Source organism: Bombyx mandarina, chromosome 16 (genome assembly GCF_030267445.1).
Source record: "Bombyx mandarina strain Sakado chromosome 16, ASM3026744v2".
NCBI lineage: Eukaryota > Metazoa > Arthropoda > Insecta > Lepidoptera > Bombycidae > Bombyx > Bombyx mandarina.
This window is the reverse complement of record NC_143222.1, coordinates 5339337-5352726: the sequence shown is the minus strand read 5'-3', so window position 1 is coordinate 5352726 and position 13390 is coordinate 5339337. Positions and strand designations below refer to the sequence as shown.

Sequence of the window (13390 nt, the reverse complement as noted above, 5' to 3'; positions counted from 1 at the left end):
ACCCCGGTAACCGTACTCGTCGAATCCGACAAAGAGGTCGATGTGCAGCCTAACCCATGCATCAGCCCGCTGAGTTTCTCACCGGACCTTCTCAGCCGGTCGCGATTCCGATCCGGTAGTAGATTCATTCGCGAAGCAATTGCCCTTGAGTTGTTAGGTCTCCTTCGGAGGCGCTCGGGCAATTGTTAGCAAATCCCACCACTCCTGGCTGAGCCTTTGCTCGCCCACTTATCCTGGTGAAACTGGAAAGGCCTTCGGGCCACCAGTAATCTTTCAATCATAAAAAAAAAGAAAGAAGTAGTACTCTCGTATCGCAAGCACTATAAGTAGATCCCTAGTTTTGTGACCAGGACACGGATAACTGTTTAAGTTAGCACTGACCCGTCACCAAGGTAAATTTAGATTTCTCAGAAAAAACAACTAACTTCGTGTTTAAACTTCCACAGGTTTGGTTCCAAAACAAACGTTCAAAAGAGCGTCGACTAAAGCAACTCACGTCGATGGGCAGGGGGCCTTTCTTCGGGTCTTCGCGTAAAATGCGCGGTTTTCCAATGAACTTATCACCGGGGGGCTTGGAGGAAGGTCCGCCGGGGTTTCCGTACTTCGCGACAGCAGATGGCAAGTTCGAGTTTGGCTATGGCCCGCCGTTCCACCATGATGCGCCATTCTTCCATCCGCCGCCGACGATGCCCTTCAATCAGCCAGGTTGGTGAATTTTGAGATAGTTACTGATATTGTGCATAGATAGGCCCTTGGTTTTTCATATATTTCTTTGTGCTGTAATTAACCAGAAAAGCTTTAGGGATTCTATTTTTAAAATGTACAAATCCGGCATGTACAATCCGGTCATCAGTTTCTGTCAATCAAAAAGGAACTTGGATACTCTATTAGCTCTAACGGTCGTCTGGTGTAGTGGTAAGTAACATGGCCACTACACAAGGGGGTCGCGGGTTCGAATCCCGCCAAGGGATAAATATAAAATGTCTTTTCCAGGGTTATGGATGTATATTAAATATATGTATGTGTGATCTTACATTTATTTCCGTTATCTGGTACCTGTAACACAAGTTCTTTACGAACTTAGCACGGGACCAGTTAACGTGGCGTGATTGTTAGTAAATATTTATTTATTTTAACAACGGCTGGCGATGTACCATCCGTGTATTAACGAGAGCAGGTCGTTTCGCAGGGGGCATGGAGGGAGTACCGGGTGGCGAGTTTCCCGAGCAGTTTCCACCCCCGGACCACCTGGTGCTTCCGCGACCCTCGTCCCCGGAGTTCACCTTCGGAGATGGGCCTCCGCCCCTGCATCCCGAGGGTCTGGTGTGGTAGCTGAAGCCGGAGCCGCGGGACTTCCACGACTGATGCGGCTCGTCTGGCTACGAAGTGGACTTTTGAATTTGCTGTGTGTCGTGACGATTTTAATGTCGAGAAAACGCAGTGTTTATGTGATTTTAGTGAAACGTGAGTGTTTATAGATGAAATTTTACTTCATTTAAGGCATATTTTTTTGTGTATTGTGTAAGCTATTCAGTTTTGTGTATTGTTGTTTCGTTGTGTACAACTATAGAAGAAAAATTGCAAAATAATCAGATTCATTCTTCCTTTCATTATTTTTTAAACCTTTTGTGATTCCCGCTTAGTTAATATAAGTTCATCAATACTTAGTAATGTATTGTTAAGTAAACTGTGGATATATGTATAAGAATATTTGTACAGAGCTAAGACGTTTTACAAATGAAATAATTTATTATAAGTAGCATAAAAATAAATTGTACTTATTTATTCTTGGGTTTATTGCAAATCATTAAGTTAATATCAATAATTTGGTTCCTATTTTAAGATAACAGCTTCACTTTTATCACATTTTTATTTATTAGTAAAGCTAAACATTATCGCGTTTAAGGTGTATTTACTTGTTGTAGCGGAGAACATTAGTACTTTGATTTGTATATATAATTCCGATTTGTAAATATTATGGATACTATTAATAATTATATAATGTATTAAAATATGATTAAAATGTAATATTAAGTATTTAAATGTTTATAAAATATTATGTGAGACGTTCTAGTTTTTTTGTTTGTTTTTTTTTCACTTCAATATTTTAGCTGGCCACTTCTTTCATTGGTAACTCAAGTATTTTCCAAAGGCAGCGTGATTATCGATTAAAACATTAAAAATATTTTCATTCTTTCTATTGCAAAAATTTTTACAAATTTTTTTACATTACGTTTTTGATTAAGTAAAAAGGATTTAATAATTGAAGCAGCAAACCTTTTTTGCTGAAAACGCTGAAAACACAAAATATCATTACATTTTCTATTTCATACGAATTGAAACATTTTTCAATATTAACTTTCATTAGTTTTGAGCCACGATTACTTTGGATTTTTTTTTTTTAATTAAAATTTGACTATTTTTTGAGTCACGCAGATATTTAAATGATATTAACTATCGGATTGCCGATATAATTTTTTTATAATAGTTTAGACTTCAAATTCTATATTGCATTTACCAACAATACTAAATGATCTATATACCTAGTTTAAATTATGATATCAACTATCGTTTTAAACATTCATTTTTAATATTTCGAGAACTTTTCTTATTTATTTCTCGTTTTCACGACAATTTCTGTATTTTTTTATTGACTTTTTAGATTGGTGAGCATACGGCCCATCCGATGGTGAGTAGTTACCATCGCTCATAGACGTCAGCAATTCCAAGCTTGAATACCTACTCTTAAGTAGACTCCAGAATCTCTCATTTTAAATAAACGTAATATCAGGTGATCGTGATTCAAAACGGAATGTACTGAACTGGTCTCAATTACATTAATTACAGTTAGTATTAAAATTTGGTACAAACAGTTGTCTGTATTTAGTACTTAAAAGGAAAATATAATGGAATTGTCTGTAAGAATAAATGATAATGAAAATTTTGATTGACTTTCATTTTTTATGTCGTTTTTTTTTTTTTTTATTGCCCTTGTAGGCAGACGAGCATACGGCCCACCTGATGGTGAGTAGTTACCGTCGCCCATGGACTTCAGCAATGCCGCTTCAGCAGAGCCAAGCCGCTGCCTACCGCTTAATACTCTCCACAAGCCTCGTTTGAAGAAGGACATGTCATAGCGCTCGGGAAACACCGTGGAGGGGAGCTCATTCCATAGCCGGATGGTACGTGGCAAAAAAGACCTCTGGAAACGCACTGTGGATGACCGCAGTGGCTCCAGGTAGTATGGATGAACTCTACTCTACTCGTGGTTTCGGTAAGTTGAGATGGAAAGGATACTAAGCTAACGGTTTCAAGCAAGCTTGTCATTGGGTTATAACACTGTCAAACAAAACTGTAAAGAGGTTTTAGTCATGACGTAACGAACAAAAATATAAGCCCATGCTGTTAATAATATATTTTTTTTGCAAAGCAAAGACGTCTTCTTTTTACCACTTTCAACTTTGTTTGACAAACGATTTTCCTTTTTCTAGGTTATTGCTGTTGTATAAGAATTTTAGCGTTATCAATTTATAATAAAATATTCATTTGATTTTTAAAATTTCATAGATAACACCAAAGAGGAAATGTGACACGAATGGACCACTGCAAATGTAATGCAACGTATGGCCCCCCATAGCACACTGCGTATTTTAAACGCGCAGTTGACGCACAGATGACGCGCTTATTATATGCGCAGATACAACGATTTTTTTTTTTTTTTTTTTTTTCTTCGTACCTAAGCTGATAGCCTTGAGAAGCTATTTTAGCGTAACCTTAACTAGGGGCTCAAACCGGCGTGATGCTAACACTGATCCTAGCAAGAGCAGCAGTGCTTCGCAGAACCTACCACCGGATCGGAAATGCGACCCACTGAGAAGATCCGGCGAGAAACTCAGTGGGCAAATACAGCGATACAGACGCGTTGTAGTAGCGTTGCCCTGGATGCATCGATGACATTCCGCCCGCATATAAAATCAGTCCGTGACCGTGCTGCGTTTATTCTCGGTAGACTCTACCCCATGATCTGTAAGCGGAGTAAAATGTCCCTTCGGAACAAGGTGACACTTTACAAAACTTGCATAAGGCCCGTCATGACTTACGCGAGTGTGGTGTTCGCTCACGCGGCCCGCACACACATAGACACCCTCCAATCCCTACAATCCCGCTTTTGCAGGTTAGCTGTCGGGGCTCGTGAGGAACGTTGACCTACACGACGACCTGGGCCTCGAATCAATTCGGAAATACATGAAGTCAGCGTCGGAACGATACTTCGATAAGGCTATGCGTCATGATAATCGCCTTATCGTTGCCGCCGCTGACTACTCCCCGAATCCTGATCATGCAGGAGCCAGTCACCGTCGACGCCCTAGACACGTCCTTACGGATCCATCAGATCCAATAACCTTTGCATTAGATGCCTTCAGCTCTAATACTAGGGGCAGGCTTAGGGACCCCGGTAACCGTACTCGTCGAACTCGACAAAGAGGTCGACGTGCAACCTAACCCATGCATCAGCCCGCTGAGTTTCTCGCCGGATCTTCTCAGCGGGTCGCGATTCCGATCCGGTAGTAGATTCATTCGCGAAACAATTGCTCTTGAGTTGTTAGGTCTCCTTTGGAGGCGCTCGGGCAGTTGTTAGCAAATCCCACCCCTCTTGGCTGAGCCTTTGCTCGCCCACCTGTCCTGGTGAAACTGGAAAGGCCTTCGGGCCACCAGTAAACTTCCAATCATAAAAAAAAAAAAAAACGCGTTGTAGTCACCCGTAGCTTTTACGTTTTCCTGAGCGCGAGCCCCTCCTCTACCCCTTCTCCGCCTCTTCGTACGCGCTTCAAACGCGATTTACGCGTCTTTGAAGCCACCCACAGACACAGCCCACTGAGTTTCTCGCCGGATCTTCTCAGTGGGTCGCGTTTCCTATTCGGCGGCAGATTCTGCGAAGCACTGCTCTTGCTAGGGTCAGTGTTAGCAGCACTCCGGTTTGAGCCCCGTGAGCTCACCTACACATTAGAGCGAAGCTGAAATAGCCGCTCAAGGCTATCAGCATAGGTAGAAAAAAAAAAGGTGTTTGAATATATACAAACGCAAAAATCGGCATCTACAGCGCAGAAAACGCGCGATCCCGAAACACGCGTCATTTTCGCGATTAAAATACGCCGTGGGCCTAAAAGCAAAAACTGTAGAGTACCTACAATATGAAAGGTCGTAAATAATATTTTTCTGGACTCACTTAGGATAGACCAATAATAAGCTCATCAAATGAAAGAGTGGATGTAGTGTAACATGATAGGGATTTATTCATATTTATAAAACGAGTGACAAAACAAGTGTCGATGGCGTTGCTGTGGGAAGTAAAAAGCGCACGGCGTAGAATCGCGGCTCCACGCCGCTTTATTTTTTCTACCTAATCTGGTAGTCTTTAGAGTCTATACCAGCGTAACCGAACAAGTATGTGAGCTATCGGGGCTCTAATCTGGGGGCGTTGCTAACACTAGCCATAGCGAGAGCAGTGCGTCGCATAATCTACCAGCGGATCGGAAACGCGACCCACTAAGAAGATTCTGCGAGAACCTCAGTAGGCTTCCGCGCCGCTGCTCTCCTCCCGGCGCCGCGCAAACGATGTCCGTGCATCGACAAATTCATATAATGACTATAATAAATGCGAGATGAAACCGTAACAGTTGTTTTAATTATGTAGACGTCTCGCAAAAGCCTAAAACCTACCTAATCGCTCGTAGCCTAAGGGGCCATTCCAGCTACGCACTGACGGGTAGGTCAGCTCACACTTTCTTTTCGCAGAAAGACTCTTTCGAGTACGGAAGTATCCTTTTTTTCCTACCTATTCTAGTAACCTCGAGGGACTATTCTAGATTCACCGAGATAGTAGGTGAGCTCACGGGGTTTAAGCCTCACGACGTTGATAACACTAACCCTAGCAAGAGCAGTGCGTCGCAGAATCTACCGCCGGAATTGCGCCCCACTGAGAAGATTCGGCGCGAAACTTAGTGTGTAATGTTAATGCTTGTAGAAAAAATACACAATGGAAATGCCATTACAATAAGCTAGACCGGGGTTGACATATTTGTGTACTTTTCTAGGCTAATCGGTATTTTTATTATTTAATAGCTGACCCGGCAGACTTCTTAGTGCCTCAATTGATAAATAAAAAACGTAAACTTTTGTATAAACTTAAAAAAAAACAAAAGGAATCTGTCCGACAGGAGACACATCAAAGGAAAAACAAAATTGTTTGTTTTTATGTAATTCCGAGCATTTTCATATTTGTTCACCTTTTAAACCTTCCCTGGATTTCCACGAATACTTCAAGACCAAAATTAGCCAAATCGGTCCAGCCGTTCTCGAGTTTTAGCGAAACGAACAGCAATTCATTTTTATATATATAGATTTGAAGGTCGGATCGCTCATAGACATCACCACATTAATGATGATTAGTGCCGGCGCCCACATGTAGATATGACGTCTAAGTCTTAATTGAATACCATGGCTTTCAAACCATTGCTATGATAAAATAGGCAGGTTTATACCTCTGCCACGATTAAAAATAATCTAAAACAGAAACAAGCAAAATTCCTACACAAAACTAACTTAAGCAATCTAATCTAAAACAAAGTAACTGTCTAATTACAACCGTACAATTTCCACCTGTAGGTACATAGACTGAGTTCGTCGAGAGACCGCAGGAATAATAACAGTGTACTAAAATAAGCTCCCCCCGTCATAAAGGAAAATTGGAATTTTGGTTAAAGAGCATCCGAGCACGTGCTAGATCTCACGGATCCACTGAGGGTCGCGATGTTCGAAATGTTACAATATTAACCCACAGTGTCAAGATAACGAACTATATAGCTACCGATTTAGGAAATAAATTACAATTATGCTATTGCTATTTTTTTTTATTACTTAAGTTGGTGGACGAGCTCACAGCCCACCTGGTGTTAAGTGGTTACCGGAGCCCATAGACATTTTCAACGTAAATGCCGCCACCTACCTTGAGATATAAGTTCTAAGGTCTCAGTATAGTTACAACGGCTGCCCCACCCTTCAAACCGAAACGCGTTACTGCTTCACGGCAGAAATAGGCAGGGTGATGGTATCTACCTATGCGGACTCACAAGAGCTCCTACCACCAGTAATAAAACCAGTAATAACATTATGGACAGACGAGCAAACGGTCCACCTGATGGTGAGTACTCACTATAGCTCATGGACCACAACATTGCCAAGGACATAGCCGTTGTCTTCTAGTATTACCTATACAAGGTGACAGACCGTGAATCTAATAGTAGCATAGCTTTGCTCTGCGGTGGACATGTCCCATTATTTTCTACAATATAACCTGTAATCTCAATAGCTTCACATACTGGAAGAGACGTACAGTTGTCAAGAAAAGAAGATAAACCTAGAAAGATATTCGAAACAGTATAAAAGCTATAAGTAGATCTAAACTAATGGTTCGGATATGTTAATTTAATATGTGGATGGTTGAAACGACGACTCATTTAACGTTAAGGATATGAGCCCATAAACATCTTCAGGAAGAGGTCGAAATCGCAATTATAAACTGTACTTCCCTTTAAAAGGCGAACACAATTACTTCTTCAAGCGGCAAGGTGGCAGTACATAGCCGCGCAGACTTACAAAGCGCTCTACCACCAATAATTTTACATTGCCGAAATAATTTAAAAACAAATAAACAGTCTACCCAAACCCTTACAAGGCAGAATTCCTTATAATTAGAGTCTTCTTGTTTACGTAGGTTCCGAGTACATAGAAGTAACCGCCTGTAATGTTACAAGTAGATAACTTTTCTCACTTTCGTCTACCTTAATAATACAATACGTATAAGTACAATTCGTGTGCTGTATACGACGGATTGTTGTGATTTGCTTTTAATGTGGCTCGACGTTATGATTCTTGAAGGCGTAACCTTTTTTTCTTTTCCTACCTATGCTGATAGCCTTGAGAGGCTATATCAGCTTCTCTTTGACGTGTAGGTGAGCTCACGGGGCTCAAACCGAGTGTGTTGCTAACACTGGCCCTAGCAAGAGCAGTGCTTCGCAGAATCTACCGCCGGATCGGAAACGCGATCCACAGAGAAGACCCGGCGAGAAACTCAATGGGCTGTGTCTACGGGTTAATTCACTAGTCGAGCCCTTCGAGGGTTCTACGAGGACTGTGACCGGTGCTTGTGGTACCTAAAACCACCGTTAATGGATCGGGAGGATCCGTAATGACGTGTTTTGGGCGACGTCGACTGTTTACCATTCGGTCTACAGAATCGGGTGGGCGTAACCAACATTTAGACGCGATGCAACATAATATGTATCCGAATAGATACTACTCATGATCATAGTCGGTTACTCTAGGCAGAGCAGTTGTAGTCTTATGGAATCCTTGTGTACTAAAGCCTTGACGGCTGTTTTTTATAGTTTGCGAGAAGCTTGGCGCACGCACTCGTTAAGTGGGGTTTGGTAAGGATTCTCATCTGAACAGTCTAGTGCATGGGGTTTCGTCCGCGAGATCTTTTAACCCTACCCTGAACAACAAATTTCTCGATAGACTCTGCTGGCCGTCGCGATACGTGTCCAAAATATTGGAGAATTCTGGTTTGCACTGTTGACGACAATCTTTGAGAGATATTAAGTTCTTTTAGGATCGAGGCATTGCTGCGATGCTTAGTCCAAGATATGCGGAGCATCCTTCTCCAGCACCACATTTCTAGTGCATTGATCCTTCTTTATTCTCTTTCTATAAGTACTATTATTGTTAATTTAATCCGACTCAGCACGTGACCCCGAAAAAAAAGTTCTGGAAAACCTTGAATAGCTTTTGAACCAACAGCTATTTAAAACACATAACACTATTGTTGATATTACTTAGGTTATTTTCAAACCTAGGTAATTCCTAATGGTATTTTGACACGGTCAACCTAATTATCGTGTATGTTTCGGAATGTGAAGACATTGTGCATTTCGGTTCAAAGGATGAGTCAGCCGAAATTTCAAACTACCACCACATCTCTCATTCTACTGGAGAATTCACATTCTGAACTACTGTGTACAACTATTTGATACCATTACACAAAGATGCTTCCATAATACTATTATCAGCGTTTCCAAACGACTTGGACGTTAATTACACTATATTAATATTTTGATACTTTTGGTATTTAATAATGTTTTCAAATAAAAGAGAGCATATTTCAAGGCGTTAGCATTACAAACGCTATCGTTCTCGAACGACTGTGACCAATTCTGATTGATTAGCTATCGTCTGCGCTGTACTACGCATTGGTAAGACTGTCCGCTACCAACTCTATGTACGTTTTCTTATGCATAAAATATTTTCCTGTTCATTATACCTATGTTGAAAATGAATAAAAAGTAAAAAAAGAAACTGGGGATAAATCACGCACGATCATCCCAAATTAGGATTCTCCGTGTTTTGAATACCAGATTTTGAGAGGCTATATCAGCGTCGCCTTAACTAGTAGGTGAGCTCACGGGGCTCAAACCTGATGACGTTGCTAGCACGAACCCTAGCAAGAGCCGTGCTTCGCAGAATCTACCACCGGATCGGAAACGCGACCCACTGAGAAGATCCGACGAGAAACTCAGTGGGCTGTGTCTGAGGGTTAATTAACTCGTCGAGCCCTTCGTCGCAAGCGACAGGTTCGACGAGAACGATGACCGGTGCTTGAGGTACCTAAAAACACTGTTAGTGGATCGGGAGGAATACCAGAGACTGACATACATACTTAAATATATTTAAATATACACATTCGTAGATAATAAGCACCCAACAAAGAGAAAACAAACCTGTTCACCATACGAATGTTTGCCCGATGTGGGAATCGAACCCACGACCCTCAGCGCAACAGTCAGAAGCGCTAACTACTGCACCACCGAGTCAATCGGAAAAGAAGGTATATATTTCTAAAGTGTTTGTTTATATTTATTAGGATTAAGGTCTCCTTCGGCGCCTCTAAGGCGCTCGGGCGGCTGTTTTCAAATCCCATCCTGGCTGAGGCCAAGCTTGCCCACCTTCAGGCGACCAGTCATTCGTGCTAAAAAAATACTGACAGTTGATAAATCAGGTCATTAAAGAATATGTAATATGTGCATTGGTAGGACCTCTTGTGAGTCCGTGCGGGTGGGTACCACCACCCTGCCTATTTCTGCCATGAAGCAGTAATGCGTTTCGGTTTGAAGGGTGGGGCAGCCGTTGTAACTATACTTGAGACGTTAGAACTTATATCTCAAGGTGGGTGGCGCATTTACGTTCTAGATGTCTATGGGCTCCAGTAACCACTTAACACCAGGTGGGCTGTGAGCTCGTCCACCCATCTAAGCAATAAAAAAAAAGTGCTAGTTCTGTTCTGTAGCTGATCCATTGAAATAACGTGGGACTTCCAAATTATGTTTCATTTCCAGCATTAACACGAAACGTGAACTATTAATAAAGGAAATTCTTCGAGTAACTGTCCATTAATTAGTACAATTGTTGTTCGTTTGTGGGGGACAGCCCATCGTTCGATCAACAAATACACCTAGTAGACTACAGTAGGTGAACATTTATATAGAGCAGATAAACCAAACTTAGAATTAATTGTTTCTCGTTAAATTAATGTTCGAGCTTCTTAGTGAATAAAACTTAAAAAATCTACTTCATTTCGATGCCTCCAATGAACACTACGCTAACTCCAAATTCGTAGGTTTACAGGAGGAGCGTTTAAACGAAAAAAGTTGATAAAATCTTTATTATTGCAGATATATTTATGGTTTTTTCTTGTGTAACTAGCTGATTTACTCTTGCTTCGATAATGATTTGTAATACTTTTAAAATAGTGAAGCGATTTGCGTGAATAACGAAAATTTCAAAATTTTGAGTTAGAGTAGTGTTCATTGGAGACATCGATTTGTATTATTTAAAGTAACAAGCGATTGTGCAGCAAGAACACAAAATGATGGACACAGCAAGACAGTGTTGCCATCTATATACGATATGTAAGACAATGGGCAACGACCTCATGGAAATTCAGCCAAAAAAAAAACCCTTAGTAAGTTGAAAAAATTGCCTTCACATTCATTATCTTTTTTTTACGTACATAAATATTGGGTTTGAAATTGTGCACTGAACAGACCTTTGGTCAGTGATGAGCATACTGGGCTCACGATGGTGAGTAACCGTCAGTCACGGACATCACAAAAACAATTTAATTCCTGTTTGAATAAAAAAATAATTTTTTACCCTATTGAAACAATCTGAAAATTAATTAACGTGTTTAATTAATGAGTGAACAAATTTTGCATTGTAGTAATTGAGCGTACACTGTATTTATTGTTTTGAGATATTTATTGAAGCTTCTTAATATAATTTAAAGACTTAATATAAGAGACGTATGAAATTGATGCGTTGCTCTTGGCAGCCGGATTGTCATGGCGGACGTCGCTCGTTGACACTTTGACGTTAAAAAATTGAAAAACATTTTCTTTTTCTTTCGTTATATAAAATATTAATGTTTTATCAACTCTATAGAACTCCACATGTGGCATTCACACGTGCGCATTTGACATTTGCGTGCATCCACCCCATTGGTCATCAGCGTGTGATCTTTGCCGACCCGCGCACATCACGACTTTGTTTCACAAATGAAATCCTGCGGTTTACTTCTAATTTCGTTTTTTAAAAGGTCAGTTGATTTTGTTGAACACAAGAAGGAGTGTTTGTTCACTGTTAAAGCAATTGTACTGACACTTGTGTATTTCTGCACTGCAACTAAGTTTGAAGTGGTCGTGGTCTAAAGGATAAGACGTCCGATGCATTCGTGTTGAGCGATACACCGGTGTTCGAATCCCAGGCGGGTACCAATTTTTCTAATGAAATACGTACTCAGCAAATGTTCACGATTGACTTCCACGGTGAAGTTGTGACTATACTTGAGACCTTAAAACTTACATCTCAAGGTGGGTGGCGCATTTACGTCGTAGATGTCTATGGGCTCCAGTAACCACTTAACACCAGGTGGGCTCTGAGCTTGTCCACCCATCTAAGCAATAAAAAAACACGGACTTCCGGAACACCAAGTGTAAAAGAAACAGGCGTGGATGTCGATACCCTAAATCTAAACCTACTAAATTTCTGAAGCCGTTGGAAGACTTATTGCATAAGCTACAGCTCTTTTTCATTGCTACATTATTCTTGCGACATCTTTATGAATGTGTCAAACGTTGCCGGGATCTTAGAAACTTAAGCAGTCATGATAATGCAAACCGGAATGCATTACTGCTTCGCGGCAAATATAGGCAGGGTATTAATGACTACAGTATGCGTATTTCCCCTAAGTCTGTTGGCCGATTGAAGGTAGGTATAATAGTAAAATAGGCGATTTTATCACTAAAAGCGATTCTTCTAAACAACGGTTCTCACCTAGAGAATTTCTAAAATGTTTTTTCTTAATCGACAATCTCAATTTTGATATCAGTTATACGTTGTTTTCGTAATAACGTTAATGATCCAAATATCCTACATGTCACAGGTAAACACATCAATGTTATAGTCTAACCGCCATTTAATTTAAAGAGCACCTAATGTCTCCCAAATAAGGTTCAATTTAACATAAGTAAGCGAACAGTGGGGTGCAAACATCGTTGTTGACAATAAATTATGAAGGAACAGTCCGTTCGTGGTTTGGTTAGTGTATTGTTTAATTAACTGATTCTAGTTAATTGACGCCATGTTTACTACGTGTTGTCATGTGATGGTGTTTAATTAAAATTTTGTACGTATTAATTTCTTTGTTTTTGTTGGTGAGAGGGGCTTACTATGATTGATCATTAAATTCGCACCACACTAGAAACCTCATTACACGAAGCCCTTCACGCGGTCAATGATCGGAAACGCTGGAAAGACAACAAAAAATAAAATATTGTCTAAACATAATGGTCACGACCTCAGCAGCTAAAAAAGACGCGAGGAATAGGAGGAGAAGGAATAGGTACTACTTCTCTATTTCTTTTGGGCAATAACAATTCGTTGGCCGTTATTAGAAATTCGAAAATCGAATCGAAAAGCGTGTTCGACTTTATGTCGTGAAAGAGTATTCATATTTTGTTGTCTATGGAAACTGTTTGGTGTCAGGGCTGTAACATAATTTATAGCTTTTTATACATGAGTAGAAGTATAATTATAACTACTTTTACGATTTAAGCTCGCGTTTTTTATTGTCATCATAATTTTTCCGATGTCCAATTTCCGCGACGACGAAAACTGTAAAGCTTTCAAAACTTCGGAACTCGAGATTAAATTGTAAAAGTAGTTTTCGTAGTAAAGAAAATATATTATTATTAACTAACAATACTATAAGCAGTTA

General features: G+C 40.4%; 1 protein-coding gene and 1 long non-coding RNA gene across 7 annotated transcripts in view; both read left to right on the top strand.

Moving 5' to 3' along the window:
* The window catches only part of Lim1 (LIM homeobox 1), a 95685-nt gene extending 92741 nt beyond the window's left edge, over nt 1-2944 (top strand). For 5 of the 6 annotated variants that reach the window (XM_089733494.1, XM_089733493.1, XM_089733498.1 and 2 more), the window contains exons 6-7: nt 447-705; nt 1178-2944. In XM_089733494.1, coding sequence (XP_089589620.1) covers nt 447-705; nt 1178-1332 — 414 coding nt within the window. In that variant the 3' untranslated portion in view covers nt 1333-2944. The remainder of the gene's footprint in view (nt 1-446; nt 706-1177) is intronic. The other variant, XM_089733496.1, reaches the window with a different exon arrangement.
* Nucleotides 1-10814, top strand: part of LOC149501264 (uncharacterized) — a 344283-nt gene extending 333469 nt beyond the window's left edge. Inside the window, exon 2 of the long non-coding RNA XR_016324365.1 lies at nt 10733-10814. This is a non-coding gene — a long non-coding RNA (uncharacterized LOC149501264). The remainder of the gene's footprint in view (nt 1-10732) is intronic.
* Nucleotides 10815-13390: the final 2576 nt, after the last annotated feature.